We start from the raw sequence: 14,000 nt of genomic DNA on the forward strand, positions 1-14,000 counted from the left end.
AATAAAACTCCAATCAATAGTACTTCCTATTCCATTCTACCTTATACTGGTGAAAAGGGAAGCTGAAAGCCATTTCAACCAGTTTCAGTAAGTAAAAAGAAAATGGAAGACTCAACTATTTTTAGATCTATAAGAAAAATGAGGTCTCATCCCCTCAAACTGGAAAGAAAGATGGTAAAAGTAGAGAACTGCAATTTACTGGAGGAAAAAATCCAAAAGCAAAAAACCTTGTGGGAACTAGTGCCAAGGGTAAGGAATTCTGAACTAGAACTGATGAATTGCTAGATACTTCATGGATTACTCTGAGAGTTAAAAACTCCAGGGGCATTTAGTTGGGGGAGCTCCCACACTTATTCTGAGTTTTCTCTCTAGGAACTTGACCTGGTTCTCACAGTGAAGATCTTAGCACATCTCCTTGTGTTGCCAGCAGGAGGGAAAAGGAATTGTTTCAAAATACACTAGAGCATTCTATTCTTCTTAACAAGCTTGGCTCTTAAGAGAAACTATTTAGCCACAGTCTAACATTCTGGGTTTTTATCAGAATATAATTTACCTTGGAAAATGGAAGTACTCAATTCAGCCACTCTAGCCATGCAATTTCATTTAAGAGTATGGACTAAGAAGAACTCGTAAAGTCCACAGTCTAGAGGCACCAAATCAAAGTCTGAAACCTAATCTAGGACATTGAAAAGCCTTCTCTACTCCCTCAAAAATCACATTACTAAAAGTCTACTTATAGCAATTTATTTTACACAGTACATCAAGTCTTACTATCAAGAAAAAAAATTAAAAGGCATAAAATACAGATTGAAGATACAGTGAGAGTCAGAATGAAACTCAGATGGCAGGGATGTTGGAATTATCAGACTGTGAATTTAAAAAGCTATAATTAAAATGCTAACAGTTTTAATGAACAAAATAGTCAGTTACAAGAGCAGATGGTCATTGTAAACAAAAAGATGGAAATTTTAAGAAAAAAAAAAGAAATGCCAGAGATAAAAATAAAAATACTGTAACAGAAGTGAAGAATGTCTTTGAAGGGCTTATTAATTGACTGGACAGGGTGCTGAGGAAAGAAACTCTGAGCTTGAAGAGCTCTCAATAGAAACCCTCAAAACAGAGCCGTTCAAGAGGGCAGATCAGAGGAAGACTGCATTTCCAGTTGCTCTGTGGTTTGGAATTCAAGCAGTGGGGATAGTGTTTCTCATCAAGGTGGGTGAAAGAGGGAATTCAATGAAATTCAATATCAGACAGATTTAGAAACTCACAAATTCAGATGCATTACATGAAGAACAAGAAAGTGTACATCAGAGACAAACCAATTGAGGCAGCAGAGGCAATGCTGGTTCACCAGAGGGGAGGAGCAATATAAACAGAGAGAAACACAATAGACAAACCTAGTTCAGAAAAATATGTAGATCAGAAAATCAGCTTGCACTTAGCTGATCCAGAGGCCGCATGGTTAAGTGTTTGTGAAGTTCTCTGTGTTTCTTAACTGGAAAGTGGAGAGCTGAGGCAGGAGCATCCTGAGGAGGCCACACTGCAGCTTGCTGCTGCAGAAACCTGGGAGTTACTAGCAAATATACTGTCCTGAGAAGCTCCTGTGATGGGGCCTCGGGTCTGCCTAGCAGAACATGATTAAAACAGGGACATAGATTGTACTTGGGGTGGGGGTGGGAATTCAAGGCAGAAAAATAGAGGGGAGTACAACCTGCTTTTCCTCGAGTCTGGTGGCTGTTATGACCAGCTGAAGAGGATCTAGAAACGGAACAAGCCAGTGTGAATACACTCCTGGTGTAAGCCTGAGAAAGTTGTATTCTTGGGCAGCAGGGTGTGTTAAGACCTGTGGAGAGTTGTCTCCCCTGCCCTGTGAGTGGAATTCTTGGAGGTTCCTGAGATTCAGACTCTGAGCAGAGATCTTCATCTCCTTTTCCTTAGGGGTGTGTTGATCTAATCTCTCCAGAGCAGCTCTCACTCAATAAAGTCCCTAAAGCCTGAGTTGAGGTAAGCCTCAGCCACCAGAATTCCCATCTTAGAACTCCCCAGCAATCCCACCAGGGGAGTCCATTGATCTGGTCTGTCTTGACAAAACTCCAAGCAATAGTACTTCCCATTCCATTCTTACCCTGGTGAGAAGGGGAAGCTGAAAGCTATTTCAACCAATTTCAGTTTTTAGGCTCCAACACAAAGAGAGGAAGAAATCAACACTCTCTGGCCCTTGTGCTTCCCCTTCCTTAGTGCATAACCCAAGAAGAAATGGAAAGAAGGACAATTGGGTACAAGCAGTGACCATCCATCCTTGTTAATACCTCAGTGAAGACATTTCTTTCATTTTTCTTTAAAAATATTTATTTTTCTTTTCTTTTCCCTACTGTTGCTCGTGTGTGTGTATGTGTGTGTGTGTGTGTGTGTGTGTGTGTGTGTTGCTGTGCTACTTGGTTTGTAGATATATATACCTATATGTATTTTTAATTTTTTTCCTCATTTTTAGCATTTTTTAAATGTTATTTTTCCTTGTCTTTTGAGGGTTATGGCTTTTTGTTTTCTTATTTTTGTTTTGCTTTGTTTTTGTTTGTCTCTCTTTCTCTCTGTTCTTCTCTTGCTGACAGTAGAATTCTCTTATTTTTGCTTCCTCTTTCTTTTTACTTTGTTCTAGTTTTCCTCTTCCTTCTAATTTATGTCCACCACTTGCTACATCTCTTCTGTATTCTCTCAGTTTACATTTGAACATTCTAAACTTTCTTTTACCTTCCCATAACATTTTCTTTTCTTTTAATAAACAGTATTTTTACCTTTTAGAATTATTTGATTTATATAACTCCTGCCCCCACTATTCATGTGGATGCATTTATTAGTACTATGCATCACATAGTTGACACTTGTTGTTTACTTTAAGGCCAGATTATTTCATAGCTATTTATTATTTTTGCTATTGGCAATTGCTGACCTTACTATTTCTGTTTTTGTGGTAATTAATGTTATAGATGTAGGCACGGGACATTTTTACTTGTTTGCTTTGGTTGTTGCTAGTGTTTGTTTTCCCCTGTATCTTGAAGTTCTGGGAATCTACAGAGACACTACAAATTCACAGAGTAGAGATTCTACTGCTGAAATAAATTCAGTCAAGTGACAATGCACCTTACCCCACACACAAATTAACCACACTCAGACTTCACTGATAGTTTAATACAAAGAATAAACAGGACAAAAAACCCAGACTAACAGTCAGGCCCCAAGTAGGTTCTACTTGTGGCCATTCAATCCTATAGCAAAAACAGAATTAACAAAAAGATCTGGATGACACATGCATGAGGGGTTTTAATCTAGATCATTTTAGAATACTTTTGCAAAAGAAGATTATGTCCTAAAAAAGCATACACACAAGAGTGAAAGAGAACGCCATCTCAACAGATACCTAAAACCCAATAAAGGAATACAAGAAAGATGAAAAAACAAGATAGCATGACACCTCCCAAAAGTTCATAGTTCACCAACAATTGACTCCAAATTTATTGAAGTGGATAAAAGATCAGATAATTAATTCAGATGAATTATTATAAAAATGATCAGTGATGTCCAAGAGCACACAGAGAACAACTGAATGAATTAAGGAGTCAGTTCAGGATTTAAAAGATAAATTCAATAAGGAGATATAGATATTTAAAAAGAACCAAACAGAGACTTTGGAGATGAAAGGCATAATAAATCAAATTAAGTGTTCAGTTGAAAGTCTCTTTAGTAGACTAGACCATGCTGAAGACACAAGTTCTTGGAGCAGGTCTTGAACATTCGGGCAGTACTAAAGAAAAGAAAATAATTGAAGAGTGTTGTGAGATGCAGGCTAAGGCAGAGATAATCTCTTCAGGGAAATAATAAAATTTCTAAACCTTGGTAATGAAGTGGACATATAGATACAGATGCATTTAGAACTCCAAATAGACAAAATAAAATAAAAAAAAAACACTACACGACACATTATAACTAAAATGCCTCACAAACAGACAAGGATAGAATTTTTAAAAGCCTCAAGAGAAAAATGTCAGTTCACTTTTAGAAACAAGACAATCAAAATCACTTTTGATTTCTCAGCACAAACTCTAAAATCTAGTAGGATAGGAATAATGTGTTCCAAACCCCTAAAGAACTCAACATTGTTATAACCATCAAAGCTGTCCTTCAAAATCAAAGATGGAATAAAAATCTTCCAAGATAAACAGAAACTAAAAGAATGCATGACTCCTAACCAGCACTACAGAAAATAACATAAATACTTTGCACAGAAGGAAAAAACAACAAACAACCAAACCCAGAACTCACAAATCAACATATCTCATTTGAAGAGTAACTAGGAAAATGAGAAACAGGACCAATTTAAACATTAGAAGTAAATAAAAATTGTAGAAATTAATACATATTTCTCTATAAAAACCTTGAATGTAAATGCTTTTACCTCTCTAATTAAAAGACAGGATGGCAGAATGGATTTTAAAAAAGAAGATCTTACCATATGTTGTTTGCAACACTAAGAGAGCCACAGGCTGAAAATGAAAAGATGGAAATTAACATATCATGTGAATAGAGTCCCAAAACAAGCAGGAACAGTTTCTCACATGTCTAGCAACACATACTTCAAGCCAAAATTAATTAGAAGAGAAAGAAAGAAGGTCACTTTATACTGGTGGAGAGAACAATCTATTAAAAAGATATAAAGATAGTAAATATTTATGCCCCACACTTTGGTACGCCTGATTATACAAAACACACACTATTTTTATTAAAGACTCAAATAGACCCCGGTAAAATAGTACGGGTAATGTTAGCACACTTCTCTCATGAATAGACAGGTCTTTCAGACATAAACTCAGTAAAGACTCTTCAGGTCTAAATATATATATATATATAAAATAAATCAATTTGGCTTAATAGACATTTATAGAACATTTCATCCCCAAACAGCCAAATATACATTCTTTTCAGCTACTCGTGGAACCTTCTCCAAAACAGACCATATTTTAGGCCACAAAGCAACTCTTAACAAATAAAAAAATTGATATCATACCCTGTGTCTTATCTGATCATAATGGAATAAAAATAGAAATCAACACACAGACAGACAGACAGACAGACAGACAGACAGACACACACACACACACACACACAAAGTACAGAAACTGTATAAACACATGGATATTTACCAATGCATTTTTGAATAATGAATGATGAATAGGTCAGTTTCCTAAGAAAACATAACAATCCTTAATGTATATATGTCAAAAATCCATATGACAAAAACTGATAGAATCACAAAGGAAGATAGATAACCTAATATTAAAGTTGCAGACATCAATCTTCATCTATTAGAAATGAATGGATCCAGGAAGAAAATCAGCAAATATAGATTTAAATATAGCAACACCATCAATTAATTGGATATAATGGACATTTATTGACTACATTCAACAGCAGCAGAATATACATTCTTTTCAAACTCACATTCAATATTCATCAAGATCAAACACACTCTCGAGTATAAAACATACTTTTGACAAATTTAAAAGAACAGAAATCACACAATATCTATTCTCATACTATAAGGGAATTAAGCTAGAAATCAATAACAGAGTGATGGTTGGAGATTAAAAAATGCATTTCTAAATAATGTACAAGCCAAAGAAGAAATCTCAAGGGAAATGCTGAAATGTTTTCAACTAAATGAAAATAAAAACACAACCTACACAAAATTTGTGAGAATCAGGAAAAAGCTGTGCTTAGTGGAAAATTTGTAGGATCAAATGTCTATTTTAGAGAAGAAAAGAGATTTGGAAAAACAATAGCTTTCCAACTTAAGAAACTAGGAAGAGAAAATTTAATCCAAAATAAGTAGGAGAAACAAAATAAAAAGAATTAGAGCAGAAAACAAGAAATAAATACAATAAATCCATTAAATCAAAAGTCAATATTTCAGGAAAATAAAATGATTGATAAATCTCTAACCAGGCTAAGAAAAAGAGAGGACCCAACTTACTAATATCAGAAATAAATGAGGGAGGAAACATTATTATAGATCCTTTTAATGCTAAAAGGATAACTAAGGAATATTATGCAGGACTATGCCCACAAATTTAATAACCTAGATGAAATGGACCAATTCCTTTAAAGACACAATCTGCCGAAACACACAGGAAGAAACAGACAATTTGAATAGGATTATATCTCTTAAAGAGGCTGAATCAATAATAACTGAAAACAGAAGCACCAGACCCAGTTAGTTTCAACAGTGAATTCTACCAAACATTTAAGAAAGAAGTTAAAAAAAATAAAATAAAATACAAAAATAAAAGAAAAAGAAGTTATACCATTCTCCACTATTTATTTCAAAAGATAGAAACGGAGAATTCTTTCATGTATATTATAGAATGAGTTTATTATATGAAGTCAGCATTATCCTCACACTAAAACCAGACAAAAGAAAACTTCAAATAAATCTCTCTCTTGAATATTAATGGAAAATCCTCAACAAAGTGTTAGAAAATTAACTCTAATGATATATAAAACAATCATATGACACAAATAGGATTTATCCCATTTATTCAAATCTGATATTTGAAAATCATTTAATGCAATCTACCACGTCAACAGGCTTAAGAAGAAAAATCACACAATCATATTAATAATTGCAGAAAAAGCCTTTTGTAAAAATCCAACACTAATTCATGATTAAAAACTCTTAGTAAGCCTAGAATAAAGAGGGAAATTTCTTTCTTTATTTGAGGAAGAGTATCTATCTATCTATCTATCTACAAAAACTTGCAACTAACATTATACTTAATGTAGGAGACTAGAAGCTTTTTGAATAAGATCTGGAACAAGACAATGATGTCCCCTCTTGCTCCTTCTTTTCAACCCAGCATGCAATAAAACAAGAAAACAAAATAAAAACTAAACTGATTAGAAAGGAAAAAATAATTCTGACAAGATCACCTATGCAGAAAATCTGAAAGATTTGGTTAAAAAAAAGTTTCAAGAATTAGTATGTGATTTTATGAAGTTTGCAGGACATTAGATGAAAATACAAGTTTTGTTTTCCTCTGCAGCAAACAAGTGAAATTTGAAATTAAAAGCATTACTATTTACATTAACATACCCCAAAATGAAATACTTGGGTACAAATATAACAAAATATATATAAGAGATACATGAAGAAAACTATTAAACTTTGATAAAAGTAATCAAAGGAGGATTAAAGAAATGTTAGAGATATTCTTTGTTCATATCCTGCAAGACTCAATGTTGTCAAGATGGCACATCTTCCAATTTGGTCCATAGATTCAATGCAATCCCATTAAAATTCCATCCATTTATTTTGTGGATAGATAAACTGAATCTAAAGCTTATTTGGTATGGTAAAAGACCTGGACTAGCAACAATAATGAAGGGGAAGAATATAGTTGAAAGACTGACACTACTCAACTTCAAGTCTTTCTATAAAGCTAAAGTAATCAAGACACTGTGGTATTGGTGCAAGAATAGGCAAATAAATCAGGAACGGAGAACCCAGATAATAGACACACATAAATACGATCAAGTGATTTTTGACAAGAGGCAAAAGCAATGCAGTGGAGAACTGATGGTCTTTTAAACAAACTGCTAGAACAACTGGATTTCCACAAGCAAAAAGATGACTGTGGACATAAACTTTATACCCTTCATGAAAATTAACTCAGAATAGATCACAGACCTTAAGGTAAAATATTTAGAGCTAAAAAGAAATGAGCTATGAAGTTATGAAAAGACATGAAGAAAAGCTATATACATAGAAATGAAAGAAGTCAATCTGGAAAGCTACATAGTGTATGATAACAACTGTATGACATTCTGGAAAAGTAAAAACTATAGCAACAGTAATAACATCAATGCTGGCTAGGGTTGAGGGAGGAAGAGATAGACAGTACAGAGGATTTTTAGGACAATAAAACTACTATCTACCCATGGTATCTCTAATGGGGGAGGCTGTGCATGTGTGGGGACATATACTGGGAAGTCTTTGTACTTTCTTTGCAATCATACAGTGAACCTAAAACTGCACTCAATAATAAAGTCTCTTTTAAAAAGTACACGTGATATCTGTTTGAAGTTGCCACACACACACACACACACACACACACACAAACACACACACCCCTACACTTAAACAGTCTTAAATGTAACATGAATTTTTATTACTAGGACTCATTAAAATAAGATTAATATAATGATGTATTATTTTCTTTGAAAAAAAAAGCATCAACTTTATTTGCTACTTTCCTGGTACATAATTAAGGGTACTTTATCTCCATCTGCTGGAAATTTTAAGCAATTACCAGTTCCTTTGCTCCTTTTGAGCTTGAGGCATTTCATATCTTCAAAATGTGTGGGAATAAAAAAGCAGAAGAGCAGATGCGGTGGTGCATGCCTATAATCCCAGCATCTCAGTAGACTGAGACAGGAGGATTTGAGTTCAAAGCCAGCTTCAGCTATGGTGCGGTGCTTAGCAACTCAGTGAGACCCTGTCTCTAAATAAAATATAAAATAGGGCTGGGGATGTGGTTCAGTGGTTGAGTGCCCCTGAATTCAATCCCTGTTACAAAGAAAATGAACAGGAATTACTTGTTTTCTGGTCCTGAATGACATTTACAACACTTCAGTATGTACCACCATGTTTTAAAACAAAAAATTTTAAATGACAAAAATAGCCATCACCTTTGAAACATTATTACTCTTGTGGCTAACATGAGTGTCCCATTCCCCATTTAGACCAGAAATCAGCACAAATGAATAAATACTATTGTATAAATATTAATTGAATTGGACAATGGATCATTTTGTAACTTTTATAAAGTTATCTTTCTTTGAATCCCCATGCCTTCCAATTGTTCTCAAAGTTAAGTTCACAGAGTTCTTACATATTCCCTATTCCTGGAAATTTTTGAGATAGTTTTAACTTTACAATCTCTTTTCTGTATTTTGGGAGTTGTATTTGAAATCCCCAGATCAGGCTAGCATTAGTTCCTCTGGTTTTTAATAGCTTATAATGAAGGTAATAATAACTACCATTTATTAAAAATCCTCACAATGTTTAGGGATAAAGCAATATATAAGTATCTATGGAATAGATAATTACCCATTTACAGAATAGCTAGAGTATCCTTCCCAAGGTCAAAAAGTTAGGAAGTGAAGGAGCAGGCTTGATCAAGTCATTGGCACTTAAACACTCCCCTCATCCCCCTCATTTTCTTGTTGAATGTAAAGGATGCATTTTATATTTTGATAACACAAATTCATAGATATTGGCAGCATTTATTAAGTACCTAAAATATGCCAAGCACCCAAAGATAAATTACATACAATTTTAGTCCAAGAAACATCACATTCTAGTGGTCAAGAAATAAAACACCAAAAGGAAAAGCAAAACAAACTAAATGTGGTTAGTTCTATGGTGGAAGAATATAAGGGGTGTGGTGGCAACAGAAGAGAGAGACTCTCAACTGAATGAGGGTACAGTCAGCGTTTCCCAGGAGAGATGATGTAGGAACTGAGCCCAAAGTAAGGGTTCCTAGGTGGGGAAGTTCCTTCCAAACTGAGGAGACAGCCAATGTGAAGGGCTCTCTGGGTGGAAGTTCAGCACTGATCCATACTCTTTATAATGTGATTGGGTTGAAGAATGACTTTGCATAATCAGATATAGGGTAGGACAGAGGTCAGGAGCCAGATTGCAAAGTGCCATGGATCATTAGTCAAACAGCTAACTCTTTATATAAAATCTTATTTGGAGTTATTTGCATTTGTGTTGTCTTTGATCACACTGTATTTTTAGGTGGCATTTTATGTCTTAATCAAAATTTACATATTAATCAAAGTGGCTGGATTAGAAACTGCATTCAGCTGCAAGTTATGAAAACATGATTTTTTTTTTTTTTTTTTGGTGGTGCTGGGGATTGAACTCAGGGCTTTGTGCATGTGAGGCAAGCACTCTACCAACTGAATTATATCCCCAGCTGGAAACATGATATTTTTAGGCTTCTACTGAGTTTGCAATGGAGTTGTGCCACTGCACTGGTCAAGAGCATATCATTCCCATTCCCACTGTAGTCGCCATGAATGGTTCTTCCCAGAGTTATGCAGGATATAGCTTGTTCGGTTGTATGTGGTGTTCAGGCAGCAATGCTATCAAGCACCTGGACTTCTGTCTTTCCACAGATTTCTTTAGCATGACTTTTAGTCAGTTCTTACAAAATAGCTGTTGCTCCTCTAGGTATCATATCTGCATCCCGGACAGGGAGAAGGGCACGGGCATGTAACAGCATGCTTACTCTTTATTGTGACGGAGATAACTGCTGCTCTGGATGACCCATAGAGCAGACGCCCATCTTCCATCTGAAGGATTAGAGTGTGCCAGGGCTTGCCCAGGCTGCTACTGAGATTCAGAAACTGAGTTTTCCCTCTGGGCATGCCACCTTAAACAACTTTTTATGAGTGAGTTTCAAGAAAAGGAGGATGATATTGGGTAGAATCTAGCAGTATTTGCCATACACAGTATTGAGATGGAGCTTTTTAAAATTTCTTCAAAGAGAACATTATTTCCAAAGCACTTTCATGCTTATCCTTCCTAACAAAAATAATGTATATTCTACAAATTTCTTTCTAACCTTTGATATTACCCTTAATGCTAAATAAGTCTGCTGTTTCTCTTCTACATATATTTCATCTTTGTTTTCTTTTTATTTTAGATAAAGCATTTCTGTCTATAGCTTCAGATATTTCAGGACCAACTATACTTAATGCCACTAACACCAGTCTCACAATCAGATTACCTCCAGCCAAGACAAATCTTACTTGGTATGGCATCACCAGTCCTACACCGACATACCTGGTTTACTATACAGAAGTTAATGGCAGGAAAAAGAGCTCTGACCTGGTGTATAAAATACTGGTAAGATTAGAGCTAGTGGTTTTGGGCTTTGTACAAGAAGCCTTTTTAAAATTTAAAACTATTAGCTATGGTGAAGCATATCTCATATACAACTTCTTACAGTTGATGATTCATCAAAACAATGTATTGTCTGGGAATAAGTTAGATTACTTGGAAATGTGTTAATTCTGGCCAGCTGATGGATTTTCATAGTAATAGTTTCCTGAGAGTCCTGAAAAATGGGGTTTGCTCCTTCCCTGATTATTCACCCCTAGAGAGTAACAGAGACTTGATTTTGTGGTCTACACAGCAGATTGAAGATTGAGGAGTAACAAATGAATTGGACAGAAAGAATATTGCCATATATGCTTCTTTTCCCTAGCATTTATCTAATATAAACTTGTACTTAATATTTATGTCTATATATCCTACATATTGTGAAATGCAGTGATCTGAGGAATTATGTCTGTTTTTAAATTACCATTGTATCCTTTTAGCAGTTGCATAAGAGTTGGCACTGTGCAGACATTTGGTAAATATTTATTGAATGAATGAATTGATAGGCAATATTTATTCCATCATTGGCATTAGTGTTTCAATAGTTCTAGTGATGACATTATACATACCCAATATGTATAATTGCTTCGTGCTTGGCTTGATTTAACCAGTTGGAGAGGTCAAAGTAATCCTCTTCTATTGGACATTCAAAACTGTCTGCTCGGCCATTCATACACGATTCTTTGTTACTTTTATTGTTTTGTGTTCTAATCATTTTTTAAAAAAACATTTCTAAAGTTGTTTCAGAAAGAGATTGAATCATTTGGCTGATCAAAATTGGTCTTTGAACAGATTTCCTTTATTAGAGTTAGTCTTATTGTCTTCACTTTGACTAAGATGGGTTCTCAATCTTGGCTTTACCTCACACAATTCTATCAGGATATCTGTGGGTGAAACACAGTATAGTATTTTCTTAAAATTTCTTATATGATTCCAAAGCACAATCAAAATTGAGAATCATTAAAGGATGTCTTTTTACCCTCTTAAAATTTATTTTTAAGAATGATTAGATGATACAGTTTTATATTTTACTATATTCACTTGTATTCCTCCTGCTGAATTTCTAATGTCATACTTATGAAATAGTTTCCTATGTGAAATGAGTTGTTTCACAAAATGACAATCACTTGGCATTTATTTGTGGAGATATTAACTCAGGTCTTTGTAGACTGGGATGTGGCATTATGAACAATCCAGAATTTAAAATAAATCAGCCTTTTTACCTTTGTGTAAATAATTTCTGCTTGTTTATATAAAATATAAGAATCAGATATTGATTTTTGAATTAATTTTCAGGAGTCTCAGGAGAGTATAGCTGTTATTGAAAATTTACAACCATTTTCAACATATACGATACATACAGCTGTAAGGAATTATTATTTGGATCCTTTAGAACATTTACCTCTGGGGAAAAAAATTTCAGGAAAAACTAAAAGTGGAGGTGAGTGTGGGTTTCTATAGGTGAGTTGTGAACTTGTGTGGGTTTCTAGAGTGAAATTTTATAATGTATATGTTTATGTTTTTCTTGATCTAAGTGCCAACCAATAATTATTATGTGAGCCTTTTTAAGTTTAATAAGGAAAATGAATTTGTAGAAAATGTTTTGATAACTTGGCCCTTATTTTAAACACAGAAGAAGATGATAACCCATCAAAATGGAAAGCAGTCAGGAGGTGAAACATCAAAATCAATAGTGCTCCACAAAGAAACTCATTCTTTGGTCTCACCACACAGTGTCGCTCTCTTTCCATGTACTCATAGCTCTCTGTACACATGAGACAGGAAAACCAAGACTTCTTTTCAATGTGTATTGCACTGAGCCCACTGAGATTTAAAATCACGTAACATCTCTACCTTAAAGACAAAAAGTCTATAATCCAAAAACGTGTTCTAAGAGGTGATGATCATTTTTTTTCCCAGATATTCTGATGATTTTCACACAAAAGTCATTCAAATTGGGTAATTTATGAAGGGTCCTATCCTTGAGCTGGAGTCAGGTAAAGTTGTAGTCATTTGGAGAAAGAGACAAGAGGCTTAGGCAGCCTGCTAACTTACCATTGTGTAATAGACTGACTTTCCTTCTGGACACTGTTAGTCATTCTGCTCCCGTGACAGGATCCTCAACCAAGACTTCCTCTCTTCTTTGCACCTTTCCATGCTGTTGCAACATCCCTTATCCTTCATTGCTATTTATTTCAGTGCCAGAGGCAGTTTGGCTCATTAACACAACCGTGCTGTCAGACACCAGCCTCCTTGTGTCTTGGAGAGAATCTCACAAGCCAAATGGACCTGAAGAGTCAGTCCGCTATCAACTGGAAATCTCAAATCTGGCCCTAATTCCTAAGACTCCTCTAAGACAAAGTGAATATCCAAATGCCAGGCTTGCTCTCCTTGTCACTACACTGTCTGGTGGACAACAATATGTGTTAAAGGTACAGAGTGTATGGGGCACTTTTTATTGCCATTTTACAGCACAAAATTTTGAAAAGCAGCTGTATTTCTTTTCTTTTTAATAAAGGTTCTGGCCTGCCATTCCAAGGAAATGTGGTGTGCTGAAAGTCATTCTGTCACTGTCAAAATGTTCGACACACCAGAGAAACCTTATGCCTTGGTCCCAGAAAACACCAGTTTGCAGTTAGATTGGAAGGCTCCACCTGATGTTAGCCTCGTTAGATTTTGGTTTGAACTCCAGAAGGTAGACTTTTAATTTAAATTTTTATGTAAATCTCATAACAATACACTAAGAATAGATGATTGCACTTTTATAATTTCTACTTGTTATTTTCACTATCCTATATTTATGTGTCTGTTTGCATAAATACAGGACTATGTATGTGTGCGAATTTGTAAAGATTGGTTGAGAATATTTGTTAAGTAGGACCTTGAAAGAAGATTAGCCCCAGCAGCTTGGGAGGCTAAGGCAGGAGGATCGCAAGTTCAAAGCCTCAGCAACTTACTGAGTCCCTAAGCAATTTAGTGAGACCCTGTCTCAAAG

The 14,000-nt window shown here is 35.0% G+C and overlaps 1 protein-coding gene across 3 annotated transcripts in view; it reads left to right on the top strand.

The window, feature by feature from the left end:
• Nucleotides 1–14,000, top strand: part of Ros1 (ROS proto-oncogene 1, receptor tyrosine kinase) — a 125,297-nt gene that overhangs the window by 72,180 nt on the left and 39,117 nt on the right. For all 3 annotated transcript variants that reach the window (XM_078019335.1, XM_078019336.1, XM_078019337.1), the window contains exons 28-31: nt 10,767–10,969; nt 12,302–12,446; nt 13,205–13,437; nt 13,524–13,700. In XM_078019335.1, coding sequence (XP_077875461.1) covers nt 10,767–10,969; nt 12,302–12,446; nt 13,205–13,437; nt 13,524–13,700 — 758 coding nt within the window. The remainder of the gene's footprint in view (nt 1–10,766; nt 10,970–12,301; nt 12,447–13,204; nt 13,438–13,523; nt 13,701–14,000) is intronic.

Source organism: Ictidomys tridecemlineatus, chromosome 8 (genome assembly GCF_052094955.1).
Source record: "Ictidomys tridecemlineatus isolate mIctTri1 chromosome 8, mIctTri1.hap1, whole genome shotgun sequence".
Classification (NCBI taxonomy): Eukaryota; Metazoa; Chordata; class Mammalia; order Rodentia; family Sciuridae; genus Ictidomys; species Ictidomys tridecemlineatus.